General features: G+C 53.3%; 1 protein-coding gene across 1 annotated transcript in view; it reads left to right on the forward strand.

The window, feature by feature from the left end:
• Positions 1 to 3,482: 3,482 nt before the first annotated feature.
• CRAMP1L (Crm, cramped-like (Drosophila)) overlaps positions 3,483 to 15,897 on the forward strand; it is a 35,044-nt gene continuing 22,629 nt past the window's right edge. Inside the window, exons 1-3 of the mRNA XM_006873856.1 lie at positions 3,483 to 3,810; positions 13,297 to 13,484; positions 14,863 to 15,016. Coding sequence (XP_006873918.1) covers positions 3,483 to 3,810; positions 13,297 to 13,484; positions 14,863 to 15,016 — 670 coding nt within the window. The remainder of the gene's footprint in view (positions 3,811 to 13,296; positions 13,485 to 14,862; positions 15,017 to 15,897) is intronic.

Raw genomic sequence — 15,897 nt, forward strand, 5'->3', positions numbered from 1 at the left:
TGCCTCGTTGGTATGAAACATCAATTGGCTATTAGCAGCCCAACAGCTAACACAGGGCGCCACCGGTGCCATCATTATGCTGTGTCCTAAGGCAGGACAGTTCTTGATCCCAGGCCATTTGTTTGGCCTCTGCTTTGTCTCGTGTTAAAATGAAGGGTATAGTTCAAGGGTATTTCTGAGAAAAGACAATTGGTTCTACAGTGTGTTTGTTTGAATTTTCGGATGTTTTATTACATGTATGAATGTTTTGGAACCTAGATAGACTTATTTGATTAAGAAAATGGTGGCCAAAGATGCGGGTTCACCTCATCAGAAACCATCTTGATTCGTGGCCACTGTCTGTATGCCCACAGGCGTTGGTGACCTGTGGCCTGAACAGTACGATGTGGCCCAAGTAATTCTGAAAAACAGATCAGGGCCTTTTATATTTTTTCAAAGCGGTAGACATTAAAAAGAAAAAAATAAATTAGTCACAGTAGCAAAACAAACAAACAAACAAAAAGACCCAGTGTGGATCAAGTGCAAAAAATAAGTGTTCTGATTCAGAAGTACAAGAAAATTATACTTAAAAAACAACAACAACAACATTTTGCTAGTGTTTACGTTAGCCTTTTTTTTTTTTTTTTAAAGCTTTTATTGTGAATTGAGTGATAGTTTATATGGGAGAACATCGGTTTTACTACACTGGCATTTGAAAAACACTCCTTTACCATCAAGAAGGGAAGTGACTCAGGCGCCTAGCACAGTCAGCTACAGTACGCTGAAGGAGCTCCACAACGATACGCATCATCGTGCAAACGGTGCTTGTATCTCGCTCCGAAGCGTTTTTTACACTTTTGGTCAAAAATCCGGTTCGCGCCCGATTCAAGCTTCGGTGTTAAGGCGGTGTTTAATTCTCACGCATCCGTCAACACGACCCTGACCAATCACAGCCTGGATGTTGACTCCATTGGCTATCGCTCCACCAATCCGGAGATACGCTTTACTCTCGCTCTGCCGCAAGGACGGCGCCACAACATTACGCGAGTCGCAGGCCCGTCCCCCACCCCCGCGCTGTTTCCGTGCGTGCGAAAGCGCGTGCTCAGTGATGGCGAATGGGAGCGCCGCTCAGGGAGCGCGCCCGCTGAGAAACCCGGGCGTACTCGCCCCCGCGCTCGTCGCACCGCCCCGTGCCCCGCCTCCCGCCCCAGCTCCGCCCCGGCGTACCGTCTCACGGACCCCGGCGGCCGCCGTAGCCGGAACTGCTGTGAACGCGGTGGGCTGAGCCCCCAGGACGCTCTGCAGCTGGAGCACGGTTGCCCGTAGTCTCGTTCGCCCACGCGGGCCGGCGGAGCCGGGCGACCCGGGCGAGCGCCGCACGGTCATCACGTCCAAGGAGAGAGGATCAGTTCGGCGTTGCGGCTTCGCTCCAGCCGGCGCTCAGGGCCGGGCTGCCCGGCCTGGCCGGTTCTGCGGGTGCCCGTCGGGCCGCCTGCGGGAGGCCCTGGGGGACCTGGGGGAGCCAGGCTGTCGCGAGGCGTTGATGAAAAAGGTGACTGGGGGTTCGGGAGGCCGGCCGTTCCACGGGTTGTCATGGAAGGCCTGGGTCCCAACCGGGAGGTGCTGCGGGTAGAGCGGTCGGTGTCTTCGCAGAGCTTCCTGGCTAGGTCCAGTGTAGCTCCGAAGTCGTGCAATTTATCCTGTGCACACAGAGGGCTTTGTCGGAGCTGTTCTAGGAGACCTTCCTCTCACAGCGTTTCATTAGCAATGTTCTTTGTGTGCAGCCAGAAAATCTTCCCAAAAGGCAGCAAGATTTGCCTTTTCTATCCTGCAGCGAGACACATGGTGTGGAGCTGTGATGGAGGTCCTGCTGAGTTTGCCTCTGTAAATGATCAGGAAGGTTTTCACTAAAAGGACTATATTCGTATCATTTTCCCTCTGTCTTTTAAGGGAAAGTCTGAAATATACAAATGTTCTTTTAATTCTGAAAAGGGTGTTTAGTGTCTTTTCAGGCACACAGGCAAGTTTATTCTGTTGAGTCTGACTGTAGGTTTATTTGTGTCTTAGGCAGCTCTGGCATCATAGGCCCCTGGGAAGTAGCATTCACTAATTAATCACCCAAAGGCCCTTTGGAATATTTTCAGGCTTCTTAAGTAGAAAGGGATAAATTGTAAAGTGCTCGTGAGAAGTCCTTTAAATTTGCGTTGTTTGGCTTGTGTGGTCCTAATGTTTGACCAACTTGTAGTTTTTTTACTCAAAGGAATTCAAGTGGTTTGTGAGAAGTTATAAAACTGCTACAGATGATTTTGTAGCCTGATACCCTAGAATAGTAGTGGTATGCTAAAAAAAAAAAAAAAATTGAACTTACTTCCAGATCTTTCTATAAAAGGTGGTTGCACACGGTACTATATTTCATTGTTAGTGTTGGGCTTTTAAATAAGACATTCCCTTTCCCCAGTTGTGGTGGTGTGGATCCTATCAAACACAGTTTCGACATACTATCCAAGTCTGTTGAGGACTCCAACATACAGCTTTCAAACACATTATTGGCTGTTTCTGGGTTCAAAATGTCCACACTCCCAGATTCTCATTGTTTATTTTTCATCAGATCTGCTTTGTGGGCTGCAAACATTGTCTACACTCATTACATTTTGTTGTTGACATTTTACACGAAGCAGGTGACCTAGTTAAAACTGGAATTTTATGGAATGTTAGCGTTTTGACAATTGTCGTTTACTGTTGCATCCAACCTGCTAGATGCAACAGGCTCCTTTGTTGCAAAAGCACCCCACCCCCCCCTTCCAAATCCGTAAAACCTCGGTGGTAGCAGTAAAAGCCCCACATCCTGGGAAGAAGGGTTCCCAGAAAGCTGGAGCTCATGGTCCCTCTGCACGCCCGTTTTCTAATCAGAGAGCGGACTGTAGGCCATCCGGGAGCCCTCTCCACCCCCAGGGTCCATCCAGGCCCATCGTCCTTGCTCCGGGGCCACCTTCGGGAGCCCGCGTTCGGGGCAGGTGCGCGGGCCCCGGGAGCCCCGCGCCCGTTTCGGGGGGCGGGGAGGGGGTGGGGACGAGGCCAGAGGAGCCAGTGGATGGCCCGTCCGGGGCCGGGCGTCGCAGGGGAGCAAGCCGGGCGCGCAGGCGGCCCCAGGGCGGTGCCGAGGTCATGAGCCGTGTCCCCTTCGGGTAGGTGGGCCCGAGCGGACCGGGCCGGACCTGGGGGCGCAGGGGCGCGGACCGGGCCGCACAGTCCCCGGGGTCCGCTTGGCGCCCGCGCCTCCCAGACGACTGCTCTGGACCGGGTGTTGTGGGACCAGCCGGGCGGCAGCCGAGGGTCCCGGGTGCGGGCGGTGCGGGCGGCCGGGAGGGCGGGCGGGCCGGGCGGCCGGGCCGGGAGGGGATTGGAACAAACAACGGCGGCCATGTTGAGAGGGAATTTGTGCGGCTAAAGTTGTCCCCGCGGCCCGGGCCTGCTGCCGCCCGCTGGCCTGTCCCCCCCTCAGGATGACAGTGAAGTTGGGAGACAGCGGCGGGGAGGACGGGCTCAAGAAGCTGGGCAAGCGCGCGGCCGATGAGGCCTCCCTGGAAGGAGAGGGCGCCGGCGGAGGAGACGCGACCGAGGAGACGAGCGGCACAAAGGAGGCCGAGCAGCCCCTTAGCAGCGGCAGCGTCGGGCCCCCCGGCCCCCCGGCCCCCTGTGCCCCGCAGGGCTCCCCCCAGGACCAGCACCACTTCCTCAGGTCCAGCGTGAGGCCGCAGAGTAAGAGGCTCAGAAAGGACTCGTCCTGTGCAGGCGGCGGAGGCAGCAGCTCCTCAGGGACCCGGGCCAAAGGTACCATGACCTCCCAACCCCACTCCCTCTCTGGGATGTCCCACCCGATTCCTCCCGGGGCCCAGAGAGCACCCCTTCCTTCCCCCACCTGCATCTCCACCGCAGGCCCGCTCTACAGCAGACACCATAGCAGGGTGTCTCCTATGTCTGTATGTGTATAAAGTGGCTGGAATCACCTCCGCTCCTAGCGAACCTTGTATACGGTTTTTGAGGTTTTAAATCTTTGCGGGAGCAGAGAGCCTCATCTAGCTCCTGCGATCGGCTGGTGGGCTGGAACTGCTGACCTTATAGTTTGCAGTCAGTGCTTATCCTAAGAGCCACTCTATGGATAGTAAGGCAGCACCGATTTCCTGGAAATCTCATGAGGAAGAAAATCTCGCACTGTTCCCTGGGAATGGTCACTGACATTTGCTATGTGGTCCTGGTGACTTTACAAGGTCAGTATCTCAGCAGCGCCAGAGAAGCCATTTTGGAGACTGCGGCCAGATGTTCTGCGCTCAGTTTAGCCTCTCGAATGGCGGCTCTCCTCATTTTTATCAGTAAAAGTATTTTGAAACGGAATGCAATATGAGTAAAAGGTGCCCTAGAGAATATGTTTTAGAACCTAACACTTGTCTCCGAGCTGTGAGTTTGTGGTGAATGTTGCTCAGGGATCTGGTGTGTTTTGTAGGATGTTCTTGGTATCAGGTAATGTCTATGCTTTCCCCCCATCAGTCAGGCCCTTTTGGGGTCTTTGTAACGTGTGAAGATGGAGTGCTGCTGAAAGTTGAGGTTGGGTTAGTGATCTGATACTACTGGCGGGAAGAAGTGGTTGGTTTTACACGTTTTATTGTGAATTGAGTGAAAGTTGAAGCAGATCATCAGTTTGACGTTCATTTTCAACAAGTCATGCACTTGGTCTCAGCTCGGTTGCCATCCAGGAGGGGATTGTTCACCAGAGAGATGGATGAGGCCTCCTGGGTCAACCTCAAACTCCTGCTTTTGAGCTCCTAGACAACACTTCCGCTCCGGATTCTGGTCCCACTGTGTCGCTTGGAGCAGCTATTGACATTTTCGTGTACTTTTTAAATGAGCCAACAGAATTTTCTTGTGACTTTGCATTTTCCTGTTTCAGCAAGCAAGGATTTTCTTATTTTTAACAAAACAATGAAGCTGAAACAGTGGCTTTCAGGAGCGGAGGAGGAAGCAAAGCCCCTTGGCTTCACCACCTCTAGGCCAGCAGCCGGCCTCTGTGTGGCCATCCCGCACAAACAGGATTCCTGGGTCCTATTGGGGCACACGTCACTGCCTCCAAGACGTTCATTCCCCTGCCAGTGCGGCAGGGTGGCCCCTGCACAATGCTTGCTGTCTGTTAACAACTGAGGAGCGCCTCAGCCAGCTGCAGCACACCCGTGTTTTCTAGCTCACCTTTGGAAACGGTTCCCAGAGGCACATCTTTCCAGCTAGGCTGGTGACCACGGATCAGTTGGACAGTGTGGCACTGACCTTTTCTCGTGACAGTATTGTCATTTCCACCATGCTGATTCAGGCAGAGTCGGTGGCGTCTCTTGGTTGGAGGATGAGACTGGAGAGAGGGGAGCCCGCCTCAGTGACTTTTCTTCACTTCGCCTTCTCTCTCTAGAGAACGGTCTTGTTAACTTCAGTGAGAAATCATTGCTTCTGCGAAGAGTAAATTGTCTTTTGAATCAGTAAAAGGGAGGCAACGAAGATGTGATTCCTGCGCAAGGGCACCTCCCATCCCTGTTGCTTGTGTCTTACTTGGGGGCAGAAGCCAGAGTTTGTTGTTGGAGGAACGTGCAACTCGAGATGGACGAATCTGTTTGATTCCAGAGGAACAGCCCTCCAGTCCTCCCACACAGCCCGAAGTAGCCTGAGCCTGTGTGGGAAACCAAAACCCACAGTCACGGAGATCATCTGGAAAAACCCACCAGGGAGGCAGAGACCCCAGGCCCTTCCCAGTGTGACCACTTTGTGGTCTGAGGGATGCTGGCAAACAAAGCCACCTCGAGGTGGAGCCTCCATTTCTTTGTAGCTGGGACAGGAGGAGGGCCCGCCTCGCCATGGTGAAAACCGCCTCTGGATGTGCTGGTTAGGGAGCTGCTGGGCGGTTCCTCAGCAGACGGGCCCCCTTGCACACATGGCGGCGTCACCATGAGGTGGAGTGACCTTGATGGCAACTGAAGTCAGCAAGTGATGGGCTCCCGAGGCTTCCACAATGGAAAATGGGCGTAGTGCGGGATGCGAAATAGCTGGGGGAGGCTGCTCACGTGGGTGGGTTGAAGGTCTACCTGTGTGTTGGGAAAGGCAGAGGTCTGAGAAACGCCCAGAGTTGGGCTGGTGGACATTTGGGGTGGGGGCTGGTAATATTGTTGCCTTGACACCACCTCCCCCCACCTCCTGTTCAAGAATCTGAGGACGGGGGAGGGGCGGTTAGAAAATGCCACCTGGGTATCTGCCACCTGGGTGCATCACCCACCTCCTGGTGGCGTGGGACCATGGCTGAAGAATCTGTAAAGTGTGGTGCGGATTTTACCCTGGTTTGTACTTTCATGATCTCTGAGCTGCCTGTCCTCCCCCCTCACATAATGCTCCCGTGCATATAGCTCAGCATAGTGGGCTCAGGAGATGGACGAGCCATGAGCGCAGTGTGTGGAAGGACAGTTGCTTTTCTGTGATCTCCTCAACTGTCACCTGGGTGTGGACCGCCTCAGGAAGACAGGAGGCTGACTTAGGAATCCAGAGACTTGGACTGGACCAAAGAGCCGCCGCTGCCGCTGCCTGACAACATGCACACCCAACCGCCTGAATTCGGTTCCCTCAGGCAAGACAGTCGCTTAGAGCTGCCCTCACTTGAATTCAGGATGAAGGGTTCTGTTGTGTAGAATGGACCTGGCTGCTCCTGAAAGCAGGAAGGAAAGGACAGCAGAGCCCCTGTGTGTCGGCAGGTGTCGACAGCTGGGAGCCTCACTGGAAGCCTCCCCTTCTGAAAAGCCCCCGGATGGGGACAGCCTTGTCCAGACGCGATGGTGTGTGGCTGCTTCTCGCCTGTTTGTTTGTGAGATGATGTTTGCTCACTGTCCATCAGGCAGCCTGAAGCTGGCCTCAGATCCTGCTGCCCTGTCTAACCCGGTCAGTGCATGGACGGTGATATTTCGGGAAGGTGCCCGTTGTGGTCTCAGTGCCCTGTGACGTTGGGTTGTCCCAGAAGCACGCACCCCGATGACTGTCCAGCCTCTGGCTGTGTGTGCACCCTGGGTGATGTCACGTGTGGGGTAAGACACCTGCTCCTGCTCTGTTGGTCAGGAGACACAGGCAGACCTCTGAGAGGGCCAGGGAGGAGAGCGCCTAGGAGCTGCTGCCCGTCTCCACAAGCTGAGCTGAGCATCAAGGGTACATGTGCCTGTGGACGGCGAGAACTCAGCTGTGACGACTTCAGACCATTGAGCGGAGCCTTGGGAGACGGCTTAGATGACCTGCTTTCAAAGGGTCATAGCCCTGAAGACCCTCTGATTGGGCAGTTTTGCTCTGTACACATTGGGGCACTGAATTGCAGTCAAAAAGACTCACTGACATTTACGCTCATTCAGACGTGTACATGTCTAGCCCTCAAAACAAGAAGCCAGATGCCGCCATTGAGTCCGTTCCTACTCAGCAAGTCCCTTAGGGGTTCTAAGAGGCATACTGTCCCATCTATCTCCCGCAGGGTGGCTGGTGGGTTCAACTGACCTTTTGATTAGCATCTGACACTTAAGCCAGGGCACCACCAGGGTCCAGCGCATGTAGAGCACATGTGCACATCCCCATATTACACGTGCGATGCAGTTAGTTCCGCGCATAGTAACCCTGTGTTCAACCAAACAAAACACTGTCTGGTCCTGCACATTTGTACGTGTTATAGCGCATGAATATGTGTGTCATGCATGTGTGGATACACAAGTGCACAGAATAATGTTGGAATACTGGCTTTAGTGCTGAGCTACTTTTCCTGAACTTTTTCCTTCGGCACTAATGCGGCTTCTATGGTTCCTGACTATGGAATTGTTTTGTGCCAACAAAGTATATATTGGGGTTTTATAGCGTAGTGGTTACGAATCGCTCTGCTAACCTCAGCATCAGTAGTTTGAAACTACCAGCTGTTCTGTGGGAGAAAGATGAGGCAGTCTGCTCCCGTAAAGATTTACAACCTCGGAAACCCTGTACAGGGTCGCTCTGAGTCGGAACCGACTCCCCGGCACCTAACAACCATTTTATTTGGTACATTGTCCTAATTTGGAGAATGCAGAGACACAAAGATACAAGAGGAACACTTTCAGATAACGGCGTCCCACGGGTACGCCGTAGTTGTGTTGTGAATGATGGTGCGTAGAAGCATTTTGTCACATTAGGTAACCATGCTGTTCTTAGCCCAGGTAGGCAGACGAGCCCCCAGTCATGTGTAGGGCAGTTGGGATGTTAAGAATGGCTTCCTAAACTTATTTCAAAGTCTCCATGAAGAAGAGGGCATGCATTTGAATAGAAATAATGGCATTTTACTTGTGTTTTTCTGGAATGAGGGGGAGCCTTCCAGGCTAAGGTGGACTGGGCAGAGAGAGGCTGCTTCCCAAGTATGCCTCACACAGGAAGCCCAGCCAGAAGAAAGGCCGTCTATTGAGAAGACAGCGGGGTTGCTCCGGCATACAGAGATGACCAGGATGTGTCCTAGGGATCATAGTATTCAGGTTACGTTCAGATCTTGGAATAATCAGCTGCCACCATCTTGGAATAATCACCCACAGGGGTGGTGGGACAGGCTCTTTAGAAGTGAACTAGACGATGAACAGTTGGGAGTGATGTTTGATGTTTGTTTATGAAACACCTGCCCTGTGTGCTCGAGCGTCCGGGAGCAGGACTGGCGCAGAGGAGAGTGCCATGCTGGAAGTACAGAGGGGCCCTGTCTGTCTGGTGGTCCCTGGACGACTCGGAGTGGCTCCTGTGTGAGGCCCAGTGCTGGACGTGGGGCTGAACGTGAGCTGAACCACGCGCACGCACTCTGAGAGCTCTCTGTAGGGGCCTACACTTGGCAACATTTCCTTCTGGGTTTCTGCAGCGCGACTTCTCATCGTAGAGACCGTTGTCCAGCCTCTTTGTGGCTTTAGAAATGAAGTCAGCTGGAGGTTTTCTTAGCTGGGCTCCTCGCACCCCATCCTACCCCTGGAGAGTCCTCCATGCTGACCACTCTCACGTGACTGTCTCTTCTCTTCGCTCGTCTTTGCCCTGCCTCCACTCTCCTCATTTGTCTCTCTTCCCCTCCCAGCTGACACCGTGTGTTCTCACCTGAGTTCTAGACTCCTGGTCGCTGTGGCATTCACTCAGGAGCTCTCTGATCCCAGTTCCAGGGTCTCATGTGCTTGAACTGGAGTTGGCAGGTGGACGAGCGATACAGCGATGAAGTAGTTTCTTCATCTCAATTTGGGGGTGGGCCAGGTGCCAATTCGCCTTTGTGCCCTCAACTTTCATGATTGCTTGTTGTTAAAACACCAGTCAGGTTTAGACTGTAAAGCAGCAAAGGTTAGAAATGGTGATTTATTTCCTTTTCTGAACGTCTAAGTTGCTTTGCTGTCTCCACTGAGGCAGTATTGGGAAGCAAGCCTGAGCCTCTCAGGCCGGTGCAGACGGGCCGTCCCTCCGGGGTCTGCTTCACCGCCTCAAGCCTCATCACAGCCTCTTACAGTGTTGGACCCTGTTTTCGAACTTCTGATGTGGCGCTATAGGGTCAGACTGGAGTGCAAACCACAAGGTCAGCAGTTCAAACCCACCAGCTGCTCGTTGGAAACCTCGTAAAGAGTTGCTGTGAGTTGGAACCAGCTCGATGGCACTTAAGAACAGCACCTTGTTTTCACGGTAACTAGTGGGGTCGCTTCTAGTCTATGTGGGGCTGCAGAATAACGCACTCGACCGAAAGGTCAGTTTGAACCGCAATGTCGGTGGGTCAGACTCACCAGCCACTCCTTGGAAACCCAATACAGGGTCACTATGGGTTGGAACTGACTCGAAAGACCTCCCCTAACAACAACCAGCAGCTTAGAAAGGCCTGGGTTCTATAGTCTGTTACTGTTTAGGATTATTGTAGATCACCAGTTTCATGTTTTTGTTAGTAAAATCTCAGAAAATTTAGCAAGATATCTGGATTATGCAATTTAAGAAATATGTATGCTATTGTTGGATACATCCAGTACCAGTACAGGGCTGGCAGAGGTACACCTGAGCTGTGATTTTGGACTTGTTAGCAGGTTGCTGTGTCTTGGTGGAAGAGAATTTAGTAAGAATTAGAGAGCGCCTCTGAAATCCTTGCCCACAGTGGTGCAGGGATAGCAGGTGGTAGCCTTACTCAGCGATGCTACATACAGCCTCGGGACTCCAGGTCCGCGGGAGCTTAGGGTACTCAAGGATGAGGTTCAAATGGTGTCTTCAATCTGCTCTTCATGTCAGGATACAAACACCTCTGGCCTATGAGAAGTGGATTGAGGTGGGTTATTCCTGCACGTGAACCCACATCGGGAAGGAGGCCAGGTTCATTAACCAGGGCATGCTGAGGGTCTGGGTAGGAGAGGACCCGAGGCCAGCCACGCCTCGGGTGCTGCCCTAGCCCACTCTTAGGCACAGAGAAGACGGGGCCAGGTAAAGTAGAGCCAGTTGAAGGTGGGTTGGGACCCTGAAGCACTTTGAGTGTGACTGTTCTCTGTTCTGTGAGTGCTGAGCGCTCAGTGTGCACAGGGCTGCCCTGTGGCTTCTGTCCAGCACGGGAGCCGCACACCACACGAGCCACCAACACGTGAAATATGGCCAGTATGGCCAAGGAGTGAGTTTGCATTTAGTTTAATGGAACCAGTATTTGAAAGCCCCTACATGGTGCCTGCAGCTCTGTAGGATATGCACTGGATTTCAGACCACAGTGTCAGCGGTTTGAGCCCACCAGCTGCTCTGGGAGAAAGATGAGGTTTTTTGCTTCTGCAAAGACACATAGCTCTGGAGACCGTGTACAGGGTCGCTATGAGTCCAACTGACTGGATGGCACTTAACAACAACAACAAGATGGTGCCATTTCCCTTGACTGCTGACCTAAAGGGTGGCAGTTTGGGACCTAGTTGGCACCACAGAAGGAAGGTCTGGCGGGCTGCGTCTGTGAAGATGACCACCAAGAAAAGCCCACGAGACCCTATTGACTTGACACCAGCTAACAACCAAGAAAACCATCAATATTTACATTGAAGTAGCATCCTGCTACCTCAGCATTCTGAGGGTCTCATCTTCCCAACTGGAGAAGCAGCCCTTGTTTTCTGGGCACATGGCCCACATGGTCTGCTTCCTGATAACTGGCCGATGGGAACTGTTTCCCAACCCCACGTTAGATTGTGATGTGGATTCTCACAGTCAGAAAGGTCCACAGGGCAGCAGTGAAGAGCGGCTCTGTGCCCCAGCCCACTGGAGACCCCTTTCCTTTTCTCGAACATTTTGCTGTGGTTTCGGTGGCAGTTGACGAAGTGCCGCTAGCATCCTGTTCAGCCGCGCAGCCCGTTGTGTTTTGTGACGTTGGTTGTGATGCCCTTAGCTCAGCAGCACCTGTCCCATGTGTCCCTGAGTCCATTGGTTCTTCCTTGTCCTTGGTTCCTGCTCCTTCCTGTCTTCTGAGCTTTGTTTGGGCAAATGCTGCCCTTTTCCTTTTGATCTCATGTGGTTGATGGTTCTGAAGGACGTGTTAGTGTTCATTTTATAGACTGATCTCTTGATGGAGCATGGGGGTGGGAGGTTCAGCTCCAGATTTTGAAGGATGTCTAAGGACCGTAGTCTCAGGGACCCCATCTTTCTGTATCAGACCAGTAAGTGTGGTCTGTTTTGTTCTTTTTTGTTCTGTGTTTATTATGATCCCAGTCAAAACAGACACCCCTGGGTACCATCTAGTTCTTGTGGTCTCTGGGTCATAGAGGTCGGGGGTCCTGTGTCCATTCGTCCTCTGGACTGTTTCCTGAGTCTTTTTCTTCACCGTTCTCTGCTTTGGTTCGATGGCCGATTGCAATCTTTCTTAGACCTCATCACTACTTAACCGCAGCAGGAGGTAAGGCACCGTGTTTGTGTAGTGTGATGCCTGTTGATTGACATAATTCTTCATGTGTTTTTCCAAAGAGTGTGGTTGCAGGGGTCCACCGATGACCAGCCTTTCGCTGCTTTTACTTCTCATGGTTTCCGGTGGACCTACGTGATGTTCTTACCCTCCTTGGTAGCACGCTCACACTGAGAATGTGCAGGGTCTGGGCCCTGAGACCCTGTCCATGCATGGGCGTGAGTGTCCTTGCGTGACACCCACCAGAAAGTAGATTCCTTCAGGAAAGCATCGCAGAGGTGTCTGCGCTGGTCTGCCTTTGCTTCCCAGAACATGTTTCTTTTTTCTTATGATATGTTGGCCTTTGTTTCAAGATGGCCTCACATTTGAGGCTTCGCACCATTTATGGTCATTTACCATGGGCTACGCTGGTAGTTCCCTCCTCTTCCCACTGAGAGAGGAAGGAAGTGGGAGGGGTGGAAGCATTGGGTTAGGTCATAGAAATGGTTTGTCTATGACCTTTGACTCCTGCTTACTACCTCAGTTCACTCAGGAACCCAGAGACTCTGCTCCCTAATGCGGGCACACGTGATCTACAAGAGACCCTCATTTTAATCGAGTCGCTTTTGCCTTTGCACACCGTTTCAAGGACTCCTTGTGAGGGTGGTCACTGATGCTTCCAGAGAAGTTGGGAGGTTATGAGGGCACTTCCAGGCACCCGGGGGTTACGCTGGAGACTAATCAAGAATACGAAGAGTGTACCATTGTGAAGACGATCTGAGGTCCACCCACCTCTCACTTTTGACGTGGTTAACTCCTAAAGACTGAGTCCATATAGTGTCATAAACGTAAAATGTCAGCTAACAAGACAGTTGGTGAGGAAGTGGGTAAAGTTGAGGGTCACTGAAAATGAGGGTGACGCTCAGTGAGATGGGTTGACACAGTAACCTCTCGGGGCTTAGGCAGACCACCATGCTTGGGGCAGCATATCCTTCTGGTCTGTATGAGGTCACTGTGAGTCAGCCCACTTGGTGGCCACAGGCAGTAGAATCCTGAGGCAGTATGGAAAGGTTTTCCTGAATCTGGGTTTCCACTTGCTTATTTGAATCAAAACCTCACTAGAAGAGCCACTTCTGCCGCCAGTTGCCAGTGAGTGCGCCCTGACGCTTGGTGGCCCTGTGTGTGTCTGAATAGAGTTGCGCTTCCCATCACAGAGGGGAGAAAGGACCCTGGAGCCTCTGGTTTCCCCAGTACATTGTGTCACCTGACGCCCTTCTCTGCCTCTAAAGCACACTGTGAAGTGTCAGCAGATCAGCTTGGGACTGTGTCAGGACTGAGCCATCTCACGGGCCTAGCATGCTGAGGGCTCCTGGGCAATAGGGCAGACACTCTGCTGCTTTCTCTCCAAGGAGCCGACAACGGTGGTGGCGCAGGACCAGGAAATGGGCCTGGGGCCCCGCCTGCAGGGGGCTCGCGCCCCTCCTCCCGGAACCTAGGCTCTGCGGGAGGCGAGAAGGAGGAGGGCAAGAAGGTGCGGCGCCAGTGGGAGTCCTGGAGCACTGAGGACAAGAACACCTTCTTCGAGGGGCTGTACGAGGTGAGTGGGCGGCAGCGCGGCATCTCGTGTCCACTCTGTTTCCTCTGCTGTCTTTATCACCACGTGGCAGTTCAGTTGACTGGTTTGGATGCCAAGACCTTACATGTGGCCACATACGTCTTCAGTTATTTACTGTGTGGGTATGTGCTGTTTGACCCTACAGTCCTAACCCATTTGTATCTTAGGTCCTTGCCGCATGGCTCCAGATCTGGCCACCAGTGGTCCCGTCTAGGGGTTCCGGTGTCTCCTACACGTTCCTCTCATTCTGCAGCACATTCTGCACTCTTGTATTTCCCTGCTCCGGTCCTGGAAGTAGCTGCTTCTCCCGGGCTCTCTCATTCCTCTTGGTGTTGGAGACCAAGCTGTGGTTCCTGGTGTGCCCATTACTACGCTGAGTGCTCCCATGTCCTACGTTTTCTCTGGGCAGCCCCTGGAATGCCAGCGAAGGCAAACGTGCTTCCCTTTAGTCTGGAGCGCTTAGGGGAGAGCGGGCCCACAGAGGTAGTCAGAACGTGCTCTGTGCGGACCCCTGCCTGGATCCACACGCTCCGTGCGGGCCCCCGCTTGGATCCACATGCTCCGTGCGGGCCCCTGCCTGGATCCGCACGCCTGCCCTTTCTGGCAGTACCACAGCCTGGAGAGTGATTCTCAAAGTAGCGGACGTGTTCCACCCTGAACTCCAGGGACACGTCCTCTCGTCTGATGGTGATCTCTAGGGAGGTGTCTCGTGCAGGGATCCCACCGCATCTCAACAGTTCCGTAATTGTTGTCCTTCCACGAGGCCGTGGACCCCCTGCGCAGCCACTGAATCTGTGCCCACTCAGAGGTGTTAGCCAACCAGGCCGCTCTGAGTATGTGCTGCTCTCAAGCTCCTGCCCGTAGTCCAGCCTCCTCCCTCCCGCAGGCTCCTGACCCTTTTACAAGGACTGCTGCAGGCCTGTGGAGAGGAGCTACATTCAGAGCAGGCCATTAGGGCATTAGGCCGCCATCTTTGAGCTGGGAACTGCTATTGGGGGCCTGTTCAGGTCAGAGTGCCATGAGCAACAGATTTGGTTGCTATGCAACATAGGTGGCTCAGGGTACTAGGGCAATTACGGAAGAGATCTGAACCGGGTTTGAAGCCCTGGTCTCCTGCTGTGGTTTGTCAACAACTGAAGGTGAAGCTGCCGGAGCAGAGGGTGGACTTTTCAGTCTTTCTTGGTCCAGCATTCTTGCCCCTTAGGCGCTGTGCACTGCCCTAGTCCTGTCCCTGAGCTCCTCGTTCCTGTCTGGGATTTGTGGCTCACATCCTGAGAGACCAGTCCTCACCCCTCCTCCTTCCTCACAAAGCTGGTCCGTGTCAGCACCAAACTTTAACAAGGGTTCCGTTTTCTTCCAGCATGGGAAGGACTTTGAGGCGATCCAAAACAACATCGCCCTCAAGTACAAGAAGAAGGGCAAGCCCACGAGCATGGTGAAGAACAAGGAGCAGGTCCGGCACTTCTACTACCGCACCTGGCACAAGATCACCAAGTACATCGACTTCGACAACGGTGAGGGTGCTGCTTAGGAGCCTCCCTGGCCGGCCTGGCCCCGCGGCTGACAGTTCATGTGTGCTGAGGCGCTCTGGCCAGGCTACTCCTGGTGGCCTGGCACATGCAGCCGTCTGGGGCGGTTTCCGAGCTCTGTGTCTACCTGCGGATACTGGACGTCCAGCTCTCAGCCTGTGGACCTGCTGTGATGTGGGAGGTCCGGTGGTGGCTGTGGCGGCCAGAGCAGAGCCGGGCCCTCCTGTCTGAGTGCAGGCACCTGGCCAGTACTGGCAGTGCCGAGATGTTTGTCTGCCCAGAGGCACTCAGGCTGTGGGCTTGGCTCTGTGGATGCTCAGGCTCTCTGTGTAGAATTCCAGACCTGCGTAGTGTTCTTGTTCAGCCGTGTAACTAGGCCGACTTCCGGCTCCAGCACCCTTTTGTCAGCCATTGGCTTCTCCAGGGCCTCTGTCCACGTGCTGGTGACCTGTAGGCCCAGGTACCACTAATGTCCGGGCTGCACCCACAGATCACCCACTGTGTGGACAGACCACATTCTGTTTAGCCATCAAGTAGGGGGTCTTAAGCTTTTCCAAGTAGTGGAGTCCTCTGAAAACCTTAGGAAGTCTGAGGGAACCTTCTAGAACAGTTGGTGACCAAGGACTCCTCAGAGCCACCCATCCCTTCTCAGAACCCTCATTCTGGATCATTTGTTGGAGCCCAGTTGTCTGTCCATTGCTGTGTTCTTTTCTTTTCTCTTCTGTCCCAACTTCCACACACTTCACACACGTCATCTCCTACTTACCTACGTTCACAGACACGCACACACCCATTTCCAACACAGTCACTTCCACGCAGTCAAATGCACACTCATACACACGTAGTACCCCACACTTGTAATACAT

Source organism: Chrysochloris asiatica, unplaced genomic scaffold, assembly GCF_000296735.1.
Source record: "Chrysochloris asiatica unplaced genomic scaffold, ChrAsi1.0 scaffold00257, whole genome shotgun sequence".
NCBI lineage: Eukaryota > Metazoa > Chordata > Mammalia > Afrosoricida > Chrysochloridae > Chrysochloris > Chrysochloris asiatica.